This window comes from Xyrauchen texanus, chromosome 19 (assembly GCF_025860055.1).
Source record: "Xyrauchen texanus isolate HMW12.3.18 chromosome 19, RBS_HiC_50CHRs, whole genome shotgun sequence".
NCBI classification, from domain to species: domain Eukaryota; kingdom Metazoa; phylum Chordata; class Actinopteri; order Cypriniformes; family Catostomidae; genus Xyrauchen; species Xyrauchen texanus.
Window position 1 is genome coordinate 34177377 of NC_068294.1, and position 26052 is coordinate 34203428.

Here is a 26052-nt window from a genome sequence, read left to right on the forward strand (position 1 = left end):
AAGGGAAGCTACAGGCCAAAGAAGAGTTTTCTCTAAGGGATTAGACAGTGCCACTGCTGCAACCTGAAACCTGCAACGACAAACCCAACTGTCTACCACTGAAAGATTCTGGTGCCACTGGGTTTGTTATCAAGACGTGATAACAGATGACAACAAACCAGAAACCCACCCACGCCGAACAGCCGCACCAGAAGAGGAACAAATGGAAATTCTTCTAAAATATAGACATTCAAAAAAGAAAATAGCCTCTGCAATCAGCAGGCCAAGCCTAAGCACTTTATCACACTGTAAAATGTGGGAGCATCTTTGACCTTAATACAAATTCAACTCAATTGACAGCATTTGTACCATACAAATAATATCCTCTCCTCATCAATTTATTAAATAAAAGCAGAAATAGCGGCTATAGTCTACTGTAGGCCTATATAATTTTTAAAGGAATGTTCCGGGTTCAATACAAGTTAAGCTAAATCAACAGCATTTGTGGCATTATGATTACCACACACATTAATTTCGACTTGTCCCTCCTTTTCTTAAAAATAAATAAAATAAGCAAAAATCTGGGTTAGCGTGAGGCAATGGAAGTGAATGGGGCTAATCAGCAAACGTTAAATACACGGCATAGGCTAGGCCTACTGTTTAAAAGGTAGCCTATAGCAATAAGACATAAACGATATCTATGTTAACGTGACTTTAGTGTGATAAAATCGCTTACTAATCTTTTCTGTGTAAAGTTATTGCCAATTTTACAACTTCGTTGCCATGATGACGTAACGCCGGTAAATCACTGATTGATCACACTATCATGTTAACACGCAATGTTTACGTATTGTAGGACTATACTTTAGAAACACTGTGCATTTTAATGTTTGTACTGTCCCTATTCACTACCATTGTACTGGCTGTAGCCACCATTTTATATAGCATATATATATATATATATATATATATATATACACTGTAGCCTACTGTGTAAAAATCTTAAGTACATAAGATGTTCCACAAAAGCATTTATTTTAAGATAATTATTTATATCTTCATCTTTAGTGTGTCAATAGGACATATAAATATTAGACTCCAAACATTACTTTTGCAAATAGAAAAGATTAGAATAGAAGAACAGGAAGCCCAGCAACAGATGTCATGGCCCCCACAGAGCCCCCCACTGAACATTGTGTCAGTCTGAGATTACATAAAGAGACAGTTGAGAGACTAATTAACCTAAATAGCAAGAAGAACTGTGGCGAAATCTCCAAAAAGCTTGGAATATCCGATCTGCCAACAACCAAGAAAAACTGTGTCCAGGTGTACCCTGTAAAAAAATCCTGTTGTTTTTACAAAAGAAAAAAAAAAAACTGGCAACTCTGGTTGCCAGAATAATTATTTAAAAAATACAGTAAAAATGTAAACAACTTTACAGAACAACCTGTACATTTTACAGTTTAAAACTGTTGTAATTTACATGACCACGATGGCATATATAAAAAATTATAAAAACAAATTCTGTTAAATTTACAGTAAAAAAAAATCATAAACTTGATATTAGCCTTTTGAATCTGTAAACAATATCTGCTTTTTACTTTATAAGGTATCGTTAAATCACTGTAAAAATGACAGAAGAGCGCATGATGACAGTTCATCAGTAGTGGCTCTTTCTGGAGCAATGACCAAACATTGCTCAGTATCACTCACACAAACACTAAACACCATCATGGTAACACATGTAAATAATGCAGTAAACATTAACTAAATTACATCAAATATAACACAGAACACCCCAATACACGTAACTGATATTAAAAATAAGAAGAAACATAACTATTCCCATAGAATATAATTAAATGTAAATGATCACGCAGGGAATTCTGTGAATGCCCGATTGCAGGTTTTTTATACTGTAATTTTAACAATCATTTACTGTAAAAAGTACATGTATTCTGTAGTTGAACAATGTAAAATTTTACCATTAATTATACAGGAAAATCATACGTTTTACATCTAAAAATATTTTTTTTACAGCACTTTATTGTAAAAACTACTGTATTTTTCTTTGTATTTTCTTATATAAAACATTTTGACTGTATATTTTACAGTTAATACTTGTTAATCAATGAACATTTACAGTCTTCTACTTTTAAAATTACAGATGGTTTTTACAGTGTACCTAGGAGGATTGGTGCTGTTTTAAAAGCAAAGGTGGTCACACTGAATATTGATTTTAGCTTTTTTATGTTTACTGGACTTTGTATGACAATAAGTGATAAATGTTGTACTGGCTTGTTTTGATTATATATGTGTACATATATATATATATATATATATATATATATATATATATATATATATATATATATATATATACACACACACACACACACACACACACACACACACACACATATAAACGGGATTAGTCTAAAGTATTTTTTGTGGTATAGGCCCTAATCAACATATGCCACTTGTATTGGACCTGGAGCATGTTTTGTAACCTAATGTGTAGGGTTGATTAAGACCCTACACATTAGGTTTACTTGAATGACTTGAATTTGACTTTTTATTAGGATATAAGAAACACATTACAGAATCAATTTACAGTGTTCGCTCTATCTGAACAAAACGGGGTAAAGAAGGAAATGACTGGTACCCTTCATCTGAATAGAAAAGAGAGCTGGTATTAGTCATCACTTTTGCAGAGGAGACAGACATTATCGTTTGTTTTATCTCAAACGTTCAATTCTGCAGAGTAAATGGTGCCCGTGTCTGCTTTAGAGCTTCATGTTTATATATTTGGAGAAAATCTGGATGCCTGCGTCTCAAGATAGGCTTTTCTGATAAATGGACGCAAGCACTTTTCTCTATGATCGAATCAACACTCCCTTGTCCATCGTTGCAATAATTGGTGAAATAAAGTAAACTGGCTGCACAGTTTATGGAAACTGCTTTTTATCAAGATGATTTATTAACCATCTCTTTCTCTCAGCCCCGCTGCGGTTAGTGACAATCCTCGAGCTGAAAACGTTTAAATGTTTCAGAGAGTTTACTACATACACATGCACGTTTTCTGTTGCTTGAACCCGTTTAGAATAATTCATCTTGTTTGATGCATTTCTGAAATAAATATTATGACAGGCTACAAGGTCTAGAGAAGAAGATGTCACAAAACTATCCCAACTGCATCTGAAGTTTTGTCTTTCAACAGTGCATTTGGAGCAGATAAAGAGTCGGATAAGCGTTTTTGAAAACTTCCTGTAGGCTGACCTGTTAAGGAAATGGTGGGGCAGAGGGGTGAGATGTGTGTTATCTAAATGAGTCTGCCTTCGTTCCTGCTCCAGTGATGAGAGCACACCAGCACACATACTGAAAACAGGACGGGTCTTTCCGCCACTCGTCATCCATGTCAATCACTTCCAAGTTTAACACCTCCCTGATGGAATCTCATGCCAGGAGATCTAGGAATTTGTAATAGTCACTATTTAGCACGTTTTGAACACAGAGGCAGTTGTGATTTATTTGGTTCACTCTATTTGAGACATGGCTACATTTTCATTTTTCAATTGACCCTTCAACAATGCCATATCCTTCTCTTTCAGTTTTTTCTTCTTCTTCATCAAAGTCATCTAATATCAAGATAATTAAGTTCTTGTTCATTTTTAAACGTTCATGGATGTTTAAGTTTCAAATGTGGGGTAGAACAGGGCTAAAGGCAATAGCAACAAAAACTACCACACTTTTTTCCTTTACTCCTGTTTGTTAAAATACCCCAAAATATTCCAGATCCATGAGATCATTGCAATGTCCGAAGTTTGAGGCAATTTGACCGAATAGTTAATCATTTTGAAAATTTATTTAGCTAATGAAAATCACTGAAATTATCACATTTATTTTTAGCTTATTACTTGTTATTTTCAGTTTTGTTCAAGGTGATTTCATCAAAAGTTATTTTTAATAACTGTCCAATAGGGAAAGGATTTTATTTGAGGTATAGCCTAAACCCCCCCATTGCAGATTTAAAGGCCTATATAAAACACAATGTTTTTTTAAGTGGGGCGAATAGATTTGTTACCAAATAACTTCAAATTAGGCTCAACTTGACTGATCAAATCACAGTGGAGATTCATTTCTATACAGAATAATGGAGATGTTAAGAAATGCCAAATGTGCCAAAAGGGAATGTTTAACCAATTTCCGAAGTCGATATTCTTATTAAGTATTATCTTAATTTGTTACTCAAAATAGCATGTTGCTGTCTAAAAAGTATGACCAATTTTGTACTATAATTTTTGTCTTTATATCTACGAATATAAATCCCATGGGGGCCTCTTACCCCAAGAGTTGGGGCCTTTTACCCCAAGGTGTGGGGTAAATTATATTAAATAAAATAAATGTATTTTTTCCATTCTTGACACATTTTTGACCAGAAAAGGAAATTGTCCTTATGCCTTTAGCCCCGTTGTACCCTACCTACTAAAAATGTGTTTTCTAATTATTTAGCATAATGATAATTCTTTGACTTTACCATCAGAAAATCTGAAATATGCACAGTAGCCTTTATTGCCAAGCAAAACAATAAAAAAATAAATACAACTAAAAATAAGTATTATTTAACATGCCCGAATCAACTTGCCTCTATTCAGTTACACCAACAAAACAGATTTTAAGTGTTAGGTCAGGTAGAAATACCTCCTTAAAGGAATATACATCAATCAACAGCAAAGGAATGATGTTAATTACCACCAATAAATAAATAAATAAATAAATAAATAAATCCAAACCCTTCTAGGCAAATTTAAAAAAAGAAAGAAAAAAAGAAAAAAAAGGGCAGATTTGATAAATCTTCATTTTTTTATTCAAAATATTGCTTTTATCTTCAATATTACAGTTTGTATTGGCTACTAATTAAAATAACATTGAAAGTTATTGTGTCAGCACCTTTCTTAAAAATGCTCCATGTTTCTTTTAGATAAAGACTGTGAGTTGTAAGTCCAGAGTTTTTATACAACGTCACGTGACTTCACTTCAGCAGGTACCCCTTTTTCAATAATTTTCCCAGAAAATTCACTCATTATTCCTCTCATCAGCCCCTCAAATGTCAAATGACAACTTTTTTAGGGTTAAAAACTGATGTTTATACATAGACATTGTACTTACAGTTAGTTTACAACAGGGCAAAAGGCTCAGCGGGGTAAAAGGCTCCTTTGATTTTATTTTCTCCAAACTACCTCAGTACTTTCCTAAACACCTGTTTGTCACTATGAACTGCACATTTTTCCTCTTCCATGAGATCAATGCGTGCAATGTCTAAAGGTTGATTTTGAGGCAGTTTGATCTAACATTTAATATATTTTTAAATGTTTTAAATTTGTATGAATATACTGAAAATTATCACATTTATTTTGAGACAAAATACTTTTACCCTAAGTGAGGGAGGCTTTTTCCCCAGATGTGGCTCTTCTGAGCATTATCAATAACATAATTTTAAAATTATTTTTTCATAATTTTCATAAGCCTATATAGCCTACAAGTGGAGTGAATCAGATAATCTGTAAAACATTGCACGAGGGAGAAGGGGAAAAATAATTAGGGAGATTTTAAACCAGTGCCCTTTGTCATCACATAATTTGGTATCTATTTCTAAGGGAATAAAAATGTTCTTTGTCAACTCATGTTCAGAGATTTGGCAGTGGATTAGTCGGGGGCAAAGAGTAACATGATTGCTCCCTGTGGGAGACAGATGACCTGTTCTCTTGTGGATGCCTCAGAATAGTTTTGACTACTTGCTCACACTGAAACGATGTTCATATGCTCACATTTCAAAAAGGGTTTGTCACCATATATATTAATCATAATTAAAGAGGGCCATCCTGCAGTTGTGCTCACGAAATTCCGCTTGCTGTGGAGGAAGTCTCTTGACCAAGTGACTGTCAGTTTTTCAAGGACCATCCCTAGTCGGGAAATGGAGACCACATATATTTTTTTCATAAAGTAACCTTGAGAGCTGGAATGTTTTCATGGTAAATCAAGTGGATCAAACAATTCCTGCATGATATAAAGAAAACAAAATTACTAGGCCTATTATACAGACTTAAAGGGAAAGTTCACCCAAAAATTGTAATTCTCTCATCATTTACTTACCCTCATAGGAATGGAGAAACAAATCAATATTTAAGACTTTTTTTTAAATAAATTCGATTTATTCAAATTAAATTATCCTCCTTGCCCAGTAAGTGGCAATATGCACAATTGGCAAAAACAAAATAAGAAGAATGTGAAAGTGAAAGTGGATATTGACAGTTAAAAAGGATTTAAAGGTGCACTCAGTGATTCCTGAGAAACACTGTTGATATTCCAACTCAACTGCCAAAACAAACACAACCCTCCCTTCAGTGCTCCTTTGGAAGCTCCACCCCCAAATTCATGCATGCTGAAAAGCCTCTCCGATGTAGCCCTCGACTTATCATAATCCTTCTTTTTTAGTTTATATTTGTCTGATCTTTTTCTCAGCCATTTGTCCTACTTGGAGTTTAGAAAGTTTGCATCAGCCAGATTTGCCGTCGATCTTCTAATCAATTTCCCTCTTGCTCTGCCCCCACCCCCATCCTGTGCACGCGCAAGAACCACCCCCATTGCTGATTGACTGAAGTAGTGTTGTGTTCCAATTTGTTTTTGTACCATTTACAGAGCAAGGGATTTGTACAAATACTAGATTGTTTTTCAGCCCACCCACAGAATGGACAGCTAGCAGACTGTGAGGAGATATTTGCAGAATTTTATAAAAACAAAGTGTATTGGATTAGAATTACTGAGTGCACCTTTAAATATTGATCTGTTTCACACACACACTTAACATCTCCCCTCTGAATATATGGATTTAACCACTAGAGTCTTATGGATTACTTTAATGCTGCCTTTATGTGCTTTTTGGGCCTTAAAAATGCTGGTGCATTGTGAGGACCTACAAAGCTAAAATATTATTTTTTTTAATCTTCATTTGTGTTCAGCAGAAGAAAGAAAGTCATACACATCTGGAATGGCAGGAGGGTGAGTAAATGATGAGATAATTTAAATTTTTGAGTGAACTATCCCTTTAAGTTAAGGATCATCTGTATGCTGCTTTACTTATACATTTAGATAACTTCTAGAATTTTCCCTGGGAAAACCAATAAGTTGATTTCACCAGAATGAGTGAAATGAAACTTGGCCTACATTAGGACATACTTATTAGTCGTTTTTCTATTTTGTATTTTTTCTGAATTTGAAGGCGCCCCCTGGTGGCTGATTGGACGCTACTGCTGGCACTGTGTCGTTGTATTATAACAGAGTAGACATGATATGAAAGTTTCTCTGCCTTTAATAAACGAAATTCCAAAATGTATCATTATTCTTTAAGATTTTATAGCAGATATAGTTTATATATTACGAACTGTTCTTATAAACACGCACAGGAGAACATATATGCGCGATTAGCATACTCTTTTGAAGAGTAAATATCAAAGTGCAGAAAATATTATTTCCATAAATCTATTGTCGTTTAGTGTTTGCTCCTAATTTTTTTTTTTTTTTTTTTAGTACCTTTTTTATTTTTCATTTGTTTTCACCAAACGTCAGAATGATCCTCGAGGAATTGTCAAACTAACATGTCAGCTGAAATAATCGAAGAATCTACACAACTAATAGGCTATACCAAATATGCGACATGAGATGTAGGTATAGTCACAAACTATTTATTTGGTATATTTAGTAGGCCTACGTTTGCGTCAGAGCCATATATAGAGAGAGTTGCGACAACTCCATTGACTCCAATGGAACGTTTTTTTTACAGCAATGGCGGCTCGTGGAGCCTCTCAATAGTTCCCGGAAGTAGCAGCAAACACCGTAGAGATGCATCAGAACAAACCGTTTGCGACGCACTTTTAAAAGGTGAGACGTTTAAAGAATAATATTATCTTATTCTGTATATTATCAGTACATCTAAATAAAAATAACTTGTAAATTAAAACCTTATAGTTGAGTATTACTCGTTAAATTAGGAGATAAGGGATGTTATCGGATAACTAACAGATTAGGCAAGGATTGGAGCTGGATAAAGTTAGTAACGAACACCCTATTAATTGTAAAATCTTTGCAAATACCTCACACATTTTTTTGTTGTTGTAATTTTTATTTATATTTAGATTGCTCCTGCTGACTTGAGCCAATAATTTTTTTCTCCTCTCCATGTCAGTGGGGAAGCCATACATTCGCACACCTTTCTCTGAGCGATTGGAGCATCCCCTTGCAGCACAGCAAACCATGGTGAAGACTATGCAACGACAACATGAAAGAAAGGACACATACAAAATGCTTGGCATGCTATTTAATTTATTAGAAATGTATTCATGAATTGCTGTAAATAGTTATTGCATTTATTTGAATAAAAATACAAAAAAGTAATATCAGTAATATATTATTACAATTTAAAATAACTGTTTTCTATTTTAATGTATTTTAAAATGTAATTTACTCCTGTGATGCCAAGCTGAATTTTCAGCCTCATTACTTTTGAACGGCAGTTTATATACGAGTATGCTTAAGTTGTTTTAAAGCTGAATATATTGTGTATATGAATAAGTATTGTAAGAATTATACATTAGATATATAATATTTATAATACATAAATAATTATATTACTATATATAGAATTGTAAGAATTGTAAACAATAAGCTTCATTTCACTAAATTTTACATCTGCTAATAGCTAATAGTTCATTGACCCATTGTGCGGTGCAAGATGGAAATCACCTGTCACCAGCCTGTCTCTGTACTATCTGAAAAGTCATAAATATGACATTAGTTACCATGAGATTAGTGAAAACAATGAACATGAGGTAACATAAAAAGGCAACAGAAACCCTAGCCTGAAATAGGTCCTAAGTTGAGGCAAATAACGGTAAGCGAACACTAATCCTCAAATATTAGCTGATTTGATCTTTAAAAAACAACATCGCTGTAACAACATACTCATGCTACATACATATGTCGGTGTGTTACATAAATATATAAAATAAATGCATTTATTGATTACTTATTACCAGAAATCGCAGTTCTGTCACTCTACTCTAACAGTTTGGAATGACCGCAAAAGCACTTCCTGGAACTATCTGAAGTCTACGTGAATCACGTGACGATCAAGCATTTAGAACTTCCGTTGTCGCAACTCTCTCTATATATGGCTCTGGTTTGCGTTCACTATGAAGCAGATACACTGAAGCAGATACACTGAAACATATTAATCACTGCAACAATGATCCAATCATAGTATATTAAGTATCTACTTATTTAAATCCAAACTGCGACTTTTTATGTATTCATTTATTTTTGGCCAGGCAGTGTAACAAAACTATTAGGCAAATATTTTTCATAGCCATATAATAAATGTCCGCTAGAGGGCTGTAATGCATTGCTTTACTTTAAGGTTAATGGCAGAGCGAACACAACATGACAGTGATTTTTGCATTGATCCAAGCGCATTAAAACAAAACGTAGAATTTAGTAATACTGACTGTTTCTGGATTTTAATTCCCATACAGTTGTTGTTATGAATGAGTATTGCTTTATTTATTTATTTTGTTATGATGAGGCATTTTATGCATTAAAAATGAGCCAAAGACTTTCAGGGGAGGAGATAAAACTGTTAAAGGAGCTCAATCAATTAATATATGTATATACAGGGTTGGGGAGTAACGAAATACATGTAACGGGATTACGTATTTAAAATACAAAATATAAGTAACTGTATCCCACTAGAGTTACAATTTAAATCCTTGGTATTTAGAATACAGTTACATTCAAAAAGTATTTTGATTTCTGAAGAGATTACTTTGCATTTTATTGTAATTTGTTTAATTTCATATTTAGTCCTTTTAGATGGAAAACATTTATACATATAAATGATGCGATCCAAAGTGCATTTGAACAGCGGTGAAAAACTTTCTTATGAGGTGTTACATTCACACAAGCAGACAGAGAATTAAGTTTGGAGCAGAAGATATTGTAATTGTCAGCTTTATGCTAAGTAAAAATGCTATTTCTAGCATTTTACATGCACATGTTACCAGGCACGATCATATTTCACGTTAGATCATTATTTCTTTTTTTCTAGTAAGACCTTTGATACTAGGGCAAAAAATCTTCTTGATAATAATTTTTGTGTTTTCCTGTAAAAATATCAAAAAATCCTTAAAGCAAGATCTATTTGATTTATTTTGTTTTAGAAACAACACTACATAAGATATTTAGGTTTTTCAGAGAACGTATCTTTAAAGTGTGTATTTTGTCTTTATAGTCAAATATATAGTCAGTGCTGAAGAATTGAAAGTATTTAGAATACGTTACTGACTTTGAGTAATCTAACGAATTACGTTACAAATGACATTTTGCAGCATGTATTCTGTAATCTTTTTCAAAAGTAACTGTCCCAACCCTGGTTATGTATTATATAGTATATATAGCATAATGTTGAATTCCACCAAAAATTATTTTGACATCTGTCCTTTTGATAAAAAAAATAAATAAAAATAGCACAAATCAAAGTTACACGAGGCACTTATAATGGAAGTGAATGGGGTCTATTTTTGGAGGGTTTCAAGGCAGAAAGGTGAAGCTTGTAAATGTAATTTTATAAAAGCTCTTACATTAATTCTTCTTTTAAAACTCACATGTTATTTGAGCAGTAAAGTTGTTGAAATCATTGTTTTAGGGGCATTTTAGGGTTTGTTGACATTGTCATGGCAATGAGGTTGTAAAATTGGCTATAACTTTAAAAAAAAAAAGATTGATAAGTGATTTATCATGTAAACATGCATATTATTTATGTCTTGTGGCAATATATTTTAAACAGTGAATATTTTAAAGTTTAAGAATTGGCCCCTTTCACTTCCACTGTAAGTGCTTCACTGGAACCCAGATTTTTGCTTTTTATTTTTTTAAAGAAAAGGAAGGAGTCGTCAAATGATCTTTTGTGAACCAGGAATTTTCCTTTATATGCAAACACTTCTATCCAGAGCAAGGTAGCATTTCTCTTTCTTTCTGAAAGTAGTGTTGGTAGTAGCTTAATTTGTGAAACAGCACAGAGCCTTTATAATGTCTTGGTCACAATAAACCCGTATGGCAGTAATATGATGTATCAGATTTACACAGCACTGTTCCAGCCATCTCTGAAATTGGACTCCAGGGATCTTTGAAAGCCTGACAACTGCTTGACCAGATCATCCACACCTTCAGCTCAGTAAATGCATCAGCATTCAGAATGGTCTATTTGTTGTGGTGTTGGGCGGTCATATATTAGGTGTAGTGCCCCAGCCTGAGAATCAGTTTGCCTGCTGCTTGCCCACTGCCACCAGGGCCTCATAAAGCTTGTTTATAGATCTTCAGCCCTATGACAGGAGAGCCCAAGCCAGAGTGTAGGGGAGCTTGTTTATGGTGCGGTGGTCTCATTCAGCTTTGGCGAGAGTGAGAGAGTGTTTTTCCCACTGCTGTGATGAGTGCTTCTGCAGGAGGCTGGTGGAGGTGCCCGCTGCAGCTGCAGCTCAGCCTGCATGGCGCCAGCCCCATGACACAGACCCTGACAGCTTTATGTGCCCGTCAAGTGGAACACTCTTCATCTCATCAGAGCTGGCTCTAGACAATGTGGACCTAACCAACAATTTATTTTAGAGAAATCAGATTCTTAGAAATTCAGGGCTATTTGGATTGAGTTTTAATGTCTGTGTAGCATTATGGAAAATCATCACCTTCACTGTGTAAATCAAGAAGCAAAAGTTCTTATTTGCAATGATAGTGTCTAGACTATTTCTTGATTGTTAATTACAGCTCAGTATAAATAAAGCCAAATGTGTATAAATCAACTCACGCAACTTAATAAATAATAATACTTCATTTTAAATATATGCATACTTCCCTACAATATAGTATCAAAAAGCAGTTTTGCTTTATTATAATATATACTATATTTATTGTATTATATACTTCCCTATTATATACAGTATGCCAAAGGAGTAGGATGCCAGAATTCTTAGTATTCATAAAACAGTAAGAGAGAAATACCCAGATCTACTACATCCAGCAAGTTTTTGTGAAGTGTGCATCCACTGGACACTATGCTATCCCATAATCCCACAGAGCTGAGAACATGTCACATTTAAAATGTTGCAAAAAAAAAAAAAAAAAAAGGCACATATACCAAAAAAGTTGTACTTTGCGATTAAACTGAACTCTAAATGAGAGTAAATATTTTTCACAGTTGTTACCAGTTCACATATTTGGGTTGTGGGACAAGTCACGTTCCCGTATGACATACAAATGTCTGGGAATGGATTCATACTACTCTCCTACATAACTAAATAACATGCGCTGCGCCTGAATATCCATACTTCGTTATATTTAGTATGCCAAAACAGTATGTTAATGGAGTATATGTCCGAATCCTCAGTATTCATAAAACAGTAAGCGAGAAATATCTGAATGACCTATTATTTCCCACAAGATTCATATGTGTGGATCGACTGGACTCTTTACAATCCCATAATTCCTAGGGAGCTGAGAAGACGTCACGTTGAAGTGCTGGATTTAAACAAACGGCAGTGAACATCGAGTTGGACGCCAACTGGAAGTGCTATGTATATATACCATGAATGTTGTTCCTTGTGCTTAAATTGTGCTTGTTTGACAAAACCAGAGTAGATTATTTCCATGGCTGTTGTGATTTCAAGTCACAGGTCAATGTCCACATTCTCAAAGTATGTCTGGAATCTATTTATGCTATTCGCATGCTGCCTACTCATCAAAAACATAAAAACTACCCATATACTTAATTTAAAAACAGTACATACTCTACATCAATTCAAATTGAGCTTTAGAAAGTAATTTGCTATGTAGGCAATATAACCCATTCATAATACAGAAATTAGGAGTATAGATATAGTATTATTTAGTAATGGGATTTAATAACCAAAACCACTGCAGTAGTGAAGATATACATTATTGCCTTACCAAACTAAATTGGTTTATATAAGGAATATTTTTATTGAAAATACAAACTAAGTTATGGGGCAGTGGTGGCTCAGTGGTTGAGGCTCAGGGTTACTGACCAGAAGGTCGGGGGTTCAAGCCCCAGCACCACCAAGATGCCACTGCAGGGCCCTTCAGCAAGGCACTTAACTCCAGGTTGCTCTGGGGGGATTGTCCCTGTAATAAGTGCACTGTAAGTTGCTTTGGATAAAAGCGTATGCTAAATGTATATTTAAAAATTTCTCATTAATGGCATGTCTTAATGAAGTTAAATTTTATGTGAAAAACAATCCAAAATGACACATCCGAGTAAGAAATGAACTTTAGTATTTATTTTTCTAAAACAATTGGAACACATGCTATCTGTATGGAGATGTAATCATCACTCATTTAAAATAATTTTACACACATTTCCTTCCATTCTTGAGACAATGCCCCCCAAAAAAAAAAAAAAAATATATATATATATATATATAATTTTTTTTCAGGGTTGAACACAAAGCTGATCACGTTTTGCCCACATGTTTACTGTAATACCTGAGTGACTTAAAATAATATGATTGGTCAAAGAAACTACTGTGATCTTTAGGCTAATGAATAGCAGATCTATACCAGTCATTGCTTATTCTCAAACTGACAATCAGATCCAACTACTGCATTAACCAATCATGTGGCAAGGACCCCCCAAAAAAATAATTATTATTGTCAGTAATACCCTAAGCTTCTTCTGTAGACTTAACCACTGTTCCTGGTTCTAAGGCCATTGGACCATGGCTCCAACTTCTGGCTCTTCTAAGTGGCTCTTCTATTTTTTACTTGGAAACTCCAGTGGCTGTCTGTGGACTTGGCCATTACACAGGCAGGCCTGCTTTCCATGAGACATTGTGAGCTAAAATTGTTCCTGTGTTGAAAAAATCTGTTTGGGCGAAGCCCAGAAATGTGCAGCATACGCATTAAACTCAAGAGATATTATCAGGGCACTTTATCATACAGGGACATATGACATCTTGTGTTTATATTTCAACCTATTTCTAAGCAAAGACCTGAATATAATGCCTAATGTAACTATATATAGTTCCCTGGGGTCAGCAGGTATGTTTAAGCATCTTTAGTATAGGGGGCCTTGGTAGCTTGGTAGTAAAGACGCTGACTACCACACCTGGAATCACACTTTAGAATCCAGGGCATGCTGAGTGACTCCAGTCAGGCTTCCTATGCAACCAATTGCCCGGTTGCTAGGATGGGTAGAGTCACATTGGGTTAACCTCCTTGTGGTCGCCATAATGTGGTTCTCGCTCTCGGTGGGGCGCTGCGGGGAATAGCGTGAGAATAGAACACGCTAGCTCTCCGCGGTAACGTGCTCAACAAGCCACATGAGGCAACTGAGATCCGTCCTCCACCACCTGGATTGAGGCGAATCACTATGCCACCACAAGGACTTAGAGCACATTGGGAATTCCAAATTGGGGAGAAAAGAGGAGAAAATAATAAAAAAACATCTTTAGTATAATAGATCTGCCCAGGTTCATTAGTTCGTTATTGTGAAGAAAAACCTCTGTGTTACATTCTCAAGGCACAATACGCTTGTTACTGGACATTCCTTAGTTAAATGACTTCTTTGCCCTTCCAACAAGCACAAACCATCATATGTGCTAGACCTAGACTTCAATCCTGTACAGCTTGTATGTAATCAAGTATTTCAAATAAAATGTACACACAAGTTTCCAACGTTGAAACAAACGAGTAAACAAACATATCTTACATATCTACAGTCAGATGCATAATTGGTGCAATAATGTGACTAATACAACAGCAAGCATTCTTGGAACTATATTACATATAGTATATCAGTACTGAATATGGAGGCTATATTTAGACATGTTTATATAAATATACATAGATTTATATGTACATGTTTTATATTCAAATATTGCATAAGGAATAAAATAAATAATAGAAGTGATTGATCTAGGAGGATATGATTTGAGAAATAGAGATGCTGTATTAGAACTAAAAACAAGCACTGGTGTTCTCGTAATCCTACAAATTAACAATCTGAAGTAGCAATAAAGCTACACCACATACACCCTGCATACAGTTTGGGAGTGCTGGAATGACTGTTAAAGTTGTGTAAATAAGTAGGGGGTGGATTGGTTGAACTAGTAGGTCTGCAATCATCTTGCTCAGTCTGTTAATTTGGGGATATGAGTAATGGTGTCATAGTCAAGATAGATGTTCCTGTTATTTCACCTCCGAATGTCAGTGATCTTAGAGTCTTCCTGCTCAGCAACAGTGGAATCTAAACTGGCACGACGAGAGCCTTGGCTCCGACTTCTCGTGTGGGAACTGAACCCACCCTTACCAGGTTTGTCCTTGTCTCCTTGTCGAGCACCTTTGTGGTGGTCTCCTTCTGAATGAGAGGAAGCCGCTGGACGTCGCTCAAGGCCACCTGAGGACCCTGATGCTGGAGCGGTGGTCATCGAAGAACAAAAACTGAGACTGTCACACAGAGCGCCCCAGTTCTGCTCACACTGTAAACGTACGCTTCGAGTAATGGCTTCCTTCACCTCTTCTCCACAGCTCAGCAAGATGTTCACCAGCTCTACGTATGGCCTAAGAAAATGGGATGAAAGCAGTCAGTCATGGTTAGGTTGGGAACAGGTTCTTTTTCAGAACCAGAGGTTCATGGTAGCTATTTGGCTACATTCTCAGCACTAAATCAGAGCAGAAGGATTTCTATGAATCAGGACATCAACTATATTTCCATTTAATTGTTATTAAACTGTTCACTTTTATCAATTTATTAGATTAGACAATTGGATTCATCCATTAAAAAACAGAATGCAGAAAAATGTAACAGGAAACATGGAATTTGGAATGCCAATTTTGGAACGAATTTCATATGGCACTAGGTATGTGGTGTTCAAAAGCAGGGACCTCTAATGCTCTACTTAAAAACGCTGACTGTTTACAGTCTCAAATTCCGTTCCCTGTTGTCCTGTTTCACTGGCCAAAAAGCACTTATTGCTGACATGTGCTGCATCATAGGGCAGTGCTGTGCCAAATGAAAAGTGAGGTGTAAGCAACTGCAATGAAAGGTTATGACACACATGGTTCCCATGTGTCCTGGAACACCTACAATCTTGCAATGCAGTATTCCAGTCATAGAAAATAAAATAAAAAATACTTCAATGTCCTGGAAAACTGGTTTCACTGTGTTGCTTCCACATGTACAAAAGCACAGTAACCACTGGTACTAGGGATAGGTGTCAAATATACAAATTCGTAAGGCTTTGTCACTGCTCCGCAAAGCAGAGTTTAAGTACTGATAGTCCAAAATGTATATATATATATATATATATATATATATATATATATTTTCATTCCAACATTGCTGTAGTGTAAACTACAAAAACAACTGAGTTATAAACTTTATACAATGAGGACAGTCAGAACACTGATTTTTTTTTAAATGAATTCACACCCCGGGATGGTAGCATGGTGATGTGGCCTTTACACATGTGAGTTCATTTTCAATAATTCAATGATCGGATCAGAGTCTGCGTATACTATGGTTAAGTAGGGCCCTTTGATTTCAGCGATGTGGAAAACGTGAATGGAATCACTTAATCAAGACATAAAAATTGTATTTTACATAATTGGTATGAAAACAAATGTTTGAATGCACAATTAATCAAATTAAAATTGTGATATGTATTATTGTGATTATTAAATATAGATTTTATATACATTTCATAAAAATAATTTGGTGTGTTGGAGTTTTAGAAATAGCAGTCACTTATCTTCACATGAATATTTGTATCACAGATGTTTTGGGTTTAATAATCATACTGGACCACTTCAAGAGTTCACATGTTCATGTAACCTTAAAAAATGAAGAGAAGGTATACATATGTGGCTCGCTGTCCATAATGGAGAGCTCGAGACTCAAACCAGAGCACGAGGTACACCCAAAGGTCATAAAATATCCTGGATAATTGTCTCTTGAAAAGAGTGGGAACCCTGTTACCTTTTATGAGACTGTACAAAGACATGTTTACAGCTGCTCCTAACAGCCCTCAGAAAACTGATGAACATTGCTTAATCCTTATGGCTGGATAAATAATTGCCACCAAACAATAACATTGTGCATTTCGAGAACTTCACTTAAGAATGGAAAAACTGCTCAGAAAACATGCAGCTATCCGAAAAACAAGACAATGGCTTCACTTGAAAGTATTTAAAAAGCTACTCAAACTCTGTTTATTCAATCACCTGACTTGCAAAACTTCCAACAATGGTGAAGTACACAAGATGGAAACAGTATAGCATCTGAAGTGGTATGTGCAAACAAGAGTGGGAGGATGGATACGGAAAGCTTGTACCTACCCTTTAGGAAATAAGTCTTGGAAGTGTATCATCTCCACCATGACATTGACGTTGTCTTTAGCAGCTGAGCAGAGGTTGTGTTTCATGTAGCATTCCCGTTGAAGATGGAAGACCATCTCCTTTATGGCCAGGCATTTTCGACTGATGCAGCTGAACTTGTGCCTTAAACCATGTGCCATGCACTTGAAAGCATCCTTGATGAAGGACTTGCCCTGTAAGCATTTAAGATGGTCTTTTTAGATCTGCAGCCATAAACCTTTGCAATCACTTTTTTTGCTCTGTTGGGATAACATGAACCAGCATGGTCTGCTCAACATACTACGAGTCATTATATACATTTTTGTCAGTGCCCAAATCAAAGCAGTTTAGACGTCGATGACATCAAACGTTATTGGTTCTCCAATGTCTTGTGACCAAACATCATGATGTCACACCTGCATATGCGCTGCTGTTGGGAGTTGATCAATGATATGATTTGAGATTGAATAACAAATTGCAGTCTGTCCATCACACAAGTGATTGTATGGCTTCAGAAGACTATCAATAATTCTTTTGTGGTTTAATGGTGTTTTTTTTTTAATCCTTTTTGGAGCTTGACAACCCAGAGCCACTATTCATTTTAATTATTTGAAGAAAATGAAAAAGATCTTTTATTTTTGTCTTTCTGTGTTCCATATAAGAAAAAAGTCATATGAGTTAGGAGTGATATAAGGGTGAGTAAATAATAATAGATTTGTCATTTTTGGCTGAACAAACCCCTTAAGACTGACTCTGTAGACATCCACATCTTGAGACTGCGTTACAAGCTTAAAACTCTCTTCTCCAAATCCACATGCACCTCGTGAAACAGTAGCTGCATTGGAGGCAGTGCCAGCTGGCTTAGCAGCCTGCAGGGTCATCCTCAGGCTGCATCAAAGGGACATGAACGCCGTGGGAGACTGGGGCAGCCATGTGTGGTGCAGTGCTTACCTGCGAGTCGAACTTGCCAGCATTGTGCAGGAAGGTCATGCAAATCTCCTGCAAGCCCCGGATTTCACAAGAGTTGTTCTCGAAACACTCGAACACACCACAGCCCACATCTCCCGCACTCAAAAGACAGTGCTGGATCTCAGCTGTCGCCACAGATAGAGAAAGAGAATGCACATAATTAGGGAATGCAATGCTTCTTGAAATACAGACCCTGATTAGAACTTGATTTTTTTTATCCTTTCCTAATCAGAATAGGCCTATTCTTACATATAATTACCATTGTCAAAGCTTGAAGTGTGGTTTAGAAATATACTGAGGGCACAGCCTTTTACATCATGCACACACGAACACAGAGACATATTTTTCAGCTTTCTTTCTCCCAAAGAACTGTATTTAGGGGACCAATTTAGCAGAGAGAGCACTGTGGTAATAAAGGTATGCTATTAAAGTCCATAAAACTGGGAGGCATCTTGAAGTCAACTCATGTTTATTTGTATAGCGCTTTTCACAACACACATTGTTTCAAAGCAGCTTCACAGGAAATCATGCATTAACAAAAACATTAAACTGTAATATCTATAAGTATTACAGTGATCATTGAGTAGTTTGATTAAATATGATTGTAAAATGTGTTTAGAAATTAAATAATAATTGTATTTAGAACCCCTGTGAGCAAGCTGAAGGTGTCTGTAGGCAAGGAACATTAAATGTGTTAAGCGTTAAGGTCCAGTGTTTTAAAAATAAAAATACAATATTTTTTATGAAATTTAAGATTAGTGACTAATGTCTTTGAAGTCCATCCTGGATTAACTGCAGTTCACATAGATGAAATTGTCCTTTGTTAGTTGGCTGAAGAAGGTTTTGTTGACAAATAAACGATAGTCTATGTATTCCATTTCAAGATAGTCCATCAATAGACAAAGTTGATGCAGGTAGAGAATAATGAGTTACATTGCAGTTCAACCTGCAGGTTATTTCGGTGGGGGTCCATCCTAAATCCATGGTTCAGGCAGTGGCATATGAATCAGTGGCATATCCCATGTCTTACAGTTGTAGTTGGCATCAGTTCATCCTCTGAAATCAAAAGACTAAAGTGATGTCTGGCTAGCACCGGCTGTAGTTTGTCATCATCTTTTAGTGACACGTAGCAGTGGAGTCTGACACAAAGCAGGAACAGAGCTGGATCTGGCCGGCTCTGGTAACCTCGGGATATGAATCCCAAGGTTGAGAAATGGAAACAAATAGAATAATATTAGCGTAGATGCCATTGAATTTTATGCAGATTTATTGATCATGATGAATGTTTCTGGTTACGGCAGACCTAACTAAAACAGCCTAATTTGAGACGAAGGATAAATTAGGTGTATGCCTGGCTAAATAGATGCGTCTTTATTCTAGACTTTAACTGAGTGAGTGTGTCTGCATCCCGAACAGTGTTAGGGAGACTATTCCATAGTTTAGTAGCCATGTATGAAAAGGATCTACTGCCTTTTGTGGATTTTGATATTCCTGGAATTATTAACAAGCCATAATTTAGTGATATTAATGAACATGACAGAATATGTCAGAAGGTCACTTAAGTACTGTGGAGCTAGACTATTCAAAGCATGTAGTTAAAATTAATATGAAATTGAACATGTAGCAAATGTAACGATGATAAATTTGGGTTGATAGGATAATTTTTTCTTGTTCTAGTCAACACTTATTGAACTTGTTGGACATCCTCCCAGTAATGCATTACAATAATCTAGTCTTGAGGTCTTGAACACATTAATTAATTTTTCGGCAACAGCAACAGAGAGCATGTGTCGTAATTTAGCAATATTTCTCAGGTGGAAGAATGTTGTTCTAAAAACATTGGAAATTTGATTTTCAAAGGACAGATTGGTATCAAATATAACACCTAAGTCCTTTGCAGAAGAAGATGACATAAGTTTATCCATCGAGAGACAAATGATATATTAGTGGCTTATTTTTTATAGGTTTTTGGTCCAAAAATTAGTACCTCTGTTTTGTCGGAATTGAGTAGAAGCCATCCAATCTTTGATTTCATTGATACACTCTGCTTATTTGGAGAATTGTGAATTTTCATTGGATTTAGACGAAATATAAAAGTTGGGTATCATCGTCATAACAGTGGGAACTTATTCCATGATTCCTGATAATATCTCACAGGGGAAACATATATAAGGAGAAAAGAGGTCCTAAAACTGATCTCTGTGGCACTCCATACTTAACTTTTGTTTGATTTGACAATTCCTCATTTACACAGGATAAAAAGGACCTAAACCATACTACTGTAAGTCCAATAATGTCAACATAATTCTCCAGCCTATTCAAGAGAATGTCATGATCTATAGTGTCGAAGGCAGCACTAAAATCTAAAAGCACTAGATGCGAAATGCAGCCATGATCAGATAATAAGAGCAAGCCATTTGTATCTGATAAGTGCAGTTTACTGTGAGTTTACTAAAATATGCTGACCTGGCAGCTTTTAGTACCTTCAATGCACCACGAAATGTCTAATTTTGTATTCTTCGCTCTATTTTCCAAGCTGCTCTCTTGAGAGCATGAGTGTGATCATTGTACCACGGCACAAGACTTTTTGCTTTAATTTAAGGGGTGACAATATCAAGAGTGCTAGAGAAGACTGTACTTATATTTTCTGTTATTTTATCAAGGGCGAAAGACAACAGAGCTTTTTTTATTTTTTTTTTACAGTGTCATATTAACATTATTAGTTCAAAAGTCTAATTTATATCATGTCCTCTAAGTAACAACAAAAACTTCACTGTAAATTGTAGCAACACCTCCTCCTCGACCCTTCAGATGAGGCTCATGTTTAGAACAATAACCTGGGGGAGTAGACTCATTTAAACTAATATATTCACCTAGTTTAAGCCATGTTTCAATCAAACAGAGTGCATCCAAACAATGATCTGTAATAATTTAATTTACAATTAGTGCTTTGGCAGAAAGAGATTTTATGTTTAGTAGACCTACCTTTATATGATATTTATCTTCAATTTCTTTTTTCAAGTTTAACCTTAATAAAAAAAAAAAAATAAAAAAAAATCACAATTATTTAGTGAGTTTTGTGTTCGGTACTACGGGGAACAGACACAGTCTCTATGTGATATCTAGGTGATACAGTCTATGTGTTGTAGTTTATATGACCTATGTGACATCTCAATGTAGCTAGCAGACGTTCGGATTAACCAGTTTCTCTTTATTATTATAAAAACAATTTGTATCCCCTTTTCTCCTAATTTGGAATGTCCAATTGACACAACTTAGCAGGGCCTCGTGGTGGCACGGTTACTCACCTCAATCCAGGTGGTAGAGGAAAAGTCTCAGTTGCCTCCGCTTCTGAGACAGTCAATCCGTGCATCTTATTATGTGGCTCGTTGTGCATGACACCGCAGAGACTTTGCATGTGGAGGCTCATGCTACTCTTCGCAATCCACGCACAATTTACCACGTGCCCTATTGAGAGCGAGAACCACTAATCGCGACCACGAGGAGGTTACCCCGTGTGACTCTACCCTCCCTAGCAACCGGCCAATTTGGTTGCATAGGAGACCTGGCTGGAGTCACAAATACTATCATAAGTCTATGAGCCAAACTGCTAGAGAGGAGAGCGACACCTTCCCTGGAGGAACGGAGTCCGTCTCTCTTTATCAGGTCAGGTCTACCCCAAAAACTCTTCCAATAGTCTATAAATCCTATGCTATTCTCCATACACCACTCAGACATCCAGCCGTTCAAGTGACACTAATCTACTATAAACCTTGTCACAGAGATGAGCAGGGAAGGGGCCAGAGCATATTACAGTGTCTGACATCATTTTTGCAAGTTCACACACCACTTTAACATTATCTTTAGTGATCTCCGCCTGGCGAAGCCAGACATCATAAACATGAATACAATTTTTAGAAAATCTACATTTAGCATTAGCCAGCACTTGTAAATTTGAGCTGATGTCAGATGCCGGAACCCCCAAAATGCATTTAACAATGTTGGCTGGAGTCTCTATTTCCACATTCCTTACAATAGAATCACCAATTATTTGGGCTCTTTCGACATGATTCTCAGTGGGTGCACACCTGAGTGGGGAGAATCTATAGGAAACCCTAACAGGAACAGGAGAGTGATGTCACATTGCTGAGAGAGTATGTCGCAGAGATGACACCCACTCGCCCTACTGCCGGGGCTCTTCATCCGGAACCAAAGTGTGTGAGTTGGTTGCTGTACTACGTACAACCAAAACAGTATCTACCGGCTTCTCTTTCTCACTAACCTCCACTAGCGTTCGGATGAGTGTCTCTAACTCATTAAGTCAGCCTGACTAATTCCTTACATTTATCACATGTACATCCCTCACTGCTGAAAGAAGAAGCTATAGTAAACATGTAGCATGTAATGCAGGAAGCAATAGCATGAGCGGATGCCATGACTTACCACTATTGTTTGTTGTTGTTATGGTTGATCTTGAGCAGCAAGGGTTTGAGATCGATGTGGTTGCTAATCAGCAGATGTTTGAGTTTGATGCAATAATCCGTAAAACACAGTAGAGAAAATCGAATGCACACAGTCGAGACACGAGATAAAGACAAGTAGAAAAAAGCAAGAAAAAACAATGAGAAACGGGTGCGTGAGTTATAATACATACAGATGAAACAGTAGAAATGCGGAAAAACCTGAATATAGTATAAGAATAAGCAATGCTAAGCAGGCTAGCAAGCTACAAATACTAATGCAGCATACTGTCAGCAACAGGAACAAGATTGCAGTGACTGCCTTAGATGTGGAAAAAAAAGGTTAACACTATATATGCCAGGGTAAGATTGCTTTAACCTTGCTGAATAGATTAGAAATGAGTTTCTGAGCATATCAAGCACCATAGAGCTTAAAAATATGAATAAGAGATGAAAACATGAGTGTAAGTGTCATCCTCCCACAGTATAGTGTGTTGCATTGTAGGTATTTTTTCACTTGTAACGAAGAGATATGTAAATGCAATATTCAAGCGTATCCTCTTTTAAACGCATTCCTTATTTATCAGTTCAAGGATTAATGATAACTAATTTGCTAAACTGCAGATGAGCACTTTTCTATATATTTTCACTAATTAAGAGAGTGCTCTGAAGACTTGAGACTTTTAGATGATTACATAAATTAATAAGGACACCTGCATTCAGGACTGGATCAAACATTATGGAATTCGCAGGACAAATGCTTGGATGACACCTAGATGTATTTTTCAAGAAAATTATGACCACTTCAGGAGACATCACAAAATAGCTTGACATGTGTCTTTTATCCATGTCCTGTGTCAGGACAAAAGTGAGATAAAGGTTACCTGCTTGTCCAAGGTGAATGTTTATTTGAACTGCATTAATAAAACCTTTTAGTGTCAACCTAACTGTAATCAGAGGGTAAATAAAAACATTTTGCATAAGGATGTTTATTTTAGAAGGAACAAAGCATCTCAAAATGAGCTGGAAAAAGTAAAATAGTCAACATTTCTTATCACATTTATTATAACGCATGGCAAATGGTTAATAAAATGCACTGTGAAATTTAAACCCATCAATTACAGTATCACTAAATGGCTTGTAAAAATCTAAAACACTCTCGGAGCTATTGCATTACAAATTACACAGTTTTAAAATATATCTTATTTCTAAGGTCTTGCAATGACAATTGTTTTACTTCAGTCAGTATGCTCTTTTCTTATCGTGGTAATATTATGAAGGGCTTTGCTGATAAAAATGAAATGCAGCCTAATTGTGGTCCTTCTCAAACATGATATTCTGTGTCAATCTTACTGTGAAAAACATGAATAAAACAGTGTTTGTGTCAAATAGGACAAATGTGAAGGTAAACCATGATAAAGTGATGAGTTCACAATCATTTCAGAGAAAGATTCAGTTCATAGAGTGTTCCTTAGTATTCTAACTCTAATAGCATTCCTATAGATTCTTAATTTATATCATATTAAAATATATAAAAATTCAGAGTATTCCCAAAGATTCTAATAAAGTAAATCAGCGGAGGCACGCAGGTAAAGTGAGCTGCTGCCTGCAGTGCTTGTGTTGGCATTTGTGCGGGAATGGACTTGGATCGTGCATGGAGTTACACTGTTGTGTGACCCACTGAGCCATGCTACTATGCAAACCCACTCTGGGTCAGTCGCTGCCTTAAAGAAGTTGTCAGTTATGAAGGGTAACATAACACCAGCCTAAATCCAAATTATATGGATAATCTGCCTTCTAAACATTTAGATATTTTATACATCAGAAATGCCATTGAATAACCTTGATGATAAAGGTTACAGGAATATTCCGGGTTCAATACAAGTTAAGCTCAATAGACAGCATTTGTGACATAATATTGATTACCACTAATTAATTTTGACTTGTTCCTCCTTTAAAAAAAGCTTAAATCTGGGTTCCAGTGAGGCACTTACAATGGAAGTGAATGGGGGCCAATCCGTAAACTTTAAAATACTCAAGGTTTCAAAAGTATAGCCACAAAACATAATGTTAACATAATTTTAGTGTGATAAAATCACTTACTAACCTTTTTTCTGTTTAAAGTTATAGCCAATTTTACAACGGTGTTGCCATTACGATATAATAAAAACAAACCCCAAAACCGTTCAACTACTGTAAAAATTACGATTTAAACAATTTACAGCTCAAATAATACACGAGTTTAAAAAGAGAAATTCATGTTAGTGCTTTTAGAAAATAATTAGCTTCACATTTGTGCCTTTAAAGTTTAAACCTTCCGAACAATTGACACCTTATTAACTTCCATTGTAAGGGTCTTATTTTTCCTTTCAAATTGAGCTACCTTGTCCTGAATCCGGAATATTCCTTTAAGTATGAGCCAGATCTAGTGCAACATGTAGAACCATTGCATCACTCAAAAAAACATCCACATTACAGGTTTAACTTGCTGGTCAAAATGCTTCCGCTCAAAAGTTGCATATGGATGCTCTGTATATCGTGCAACCACGTTGCTGGGCAGTTATCTCCACTTATTATTAGAATACTCGCTGAGGATGTCGTACATAAAACACAAATCCACTCTGTGGTCGCAAATAAGATATACGCACGTACGCGCACATGAACCTGAAATGTCACCGTATACATTACCTATCTTTACCTACCTTATGCCACGCTATTAATAGTTTACGAAGGTATTGGATTTCTCTGCTTGTGTTTCGTATTTACTAGATATCGCCTTCCTTCATAATAGAAAACCGTAGCGCAGCGCATAATAAGATGTGAATTGGCCGGTTTTGCGCGCGATCAGGTCTGATACTGCGCACGTGCCCACACACACATACACGCACAGCACTCAGTGCGGGCTTCTCAATGCGTCTTAGGGGCCGTTCACACAGAACACGTTTTTGCGTCCATATCCGCCGTTTTTAAATTGTTTCCCTGGGGTACATACGCGCTAGACGGACGTCTTGCGCAGCGTTTCGCTATTTTTTTTAAGCATCGCGTGCAAGCGCGCCTCGATTTTTAAACGCAGTTGAAAAGAACTTCAACTTTTTAAAATGCGTTTTAAGACACCTGCGTTCTGTTTTATTCATCATAGCTTATTTAAGCCCAAAACCGCGTTGAGTCTGAA

General features: G+C 36.1%; 1 protein-coding gene across 3 annotated transcripts in view; it reads right to left on the reverse strand.

The window, feature by feature from the left end:
- LOC127660143 (stanniocalcin-2-like) overlaps nt 1-26052 on the reverse strand; it is a 264689-nt gene that overhangs the window by 232251 nt on the left and 6386 nt on the right. The window contains exons 2-4 of one of the 3 annotated variants that reach the window (XM_052150239.1): nt 18403-18545; nt 17434-17645; nt 13491-15657 (exon numbers count right to left, since the gene is read on the reverse strand). The exons of 1 other annotated variant lie outside the window; for it this stretch is intronic. In XM_052150239.1, coding sequence (XP_052006199.1) covers nt 15291-15657; nt 17434-17645; nt 18403-18545 — 722 coding nt within the window. In that variant the 3' untranslated portion in view covers nt 13491-15290. Of the gene's footprint in view, nt 1-13490; nt 15658-17433; nt 17646-18402; nt 18546-26052 lie in introns of those variants that run through there. One more of the 3 variants, XR_007972609.1, reaches the window with a different exon arrangement.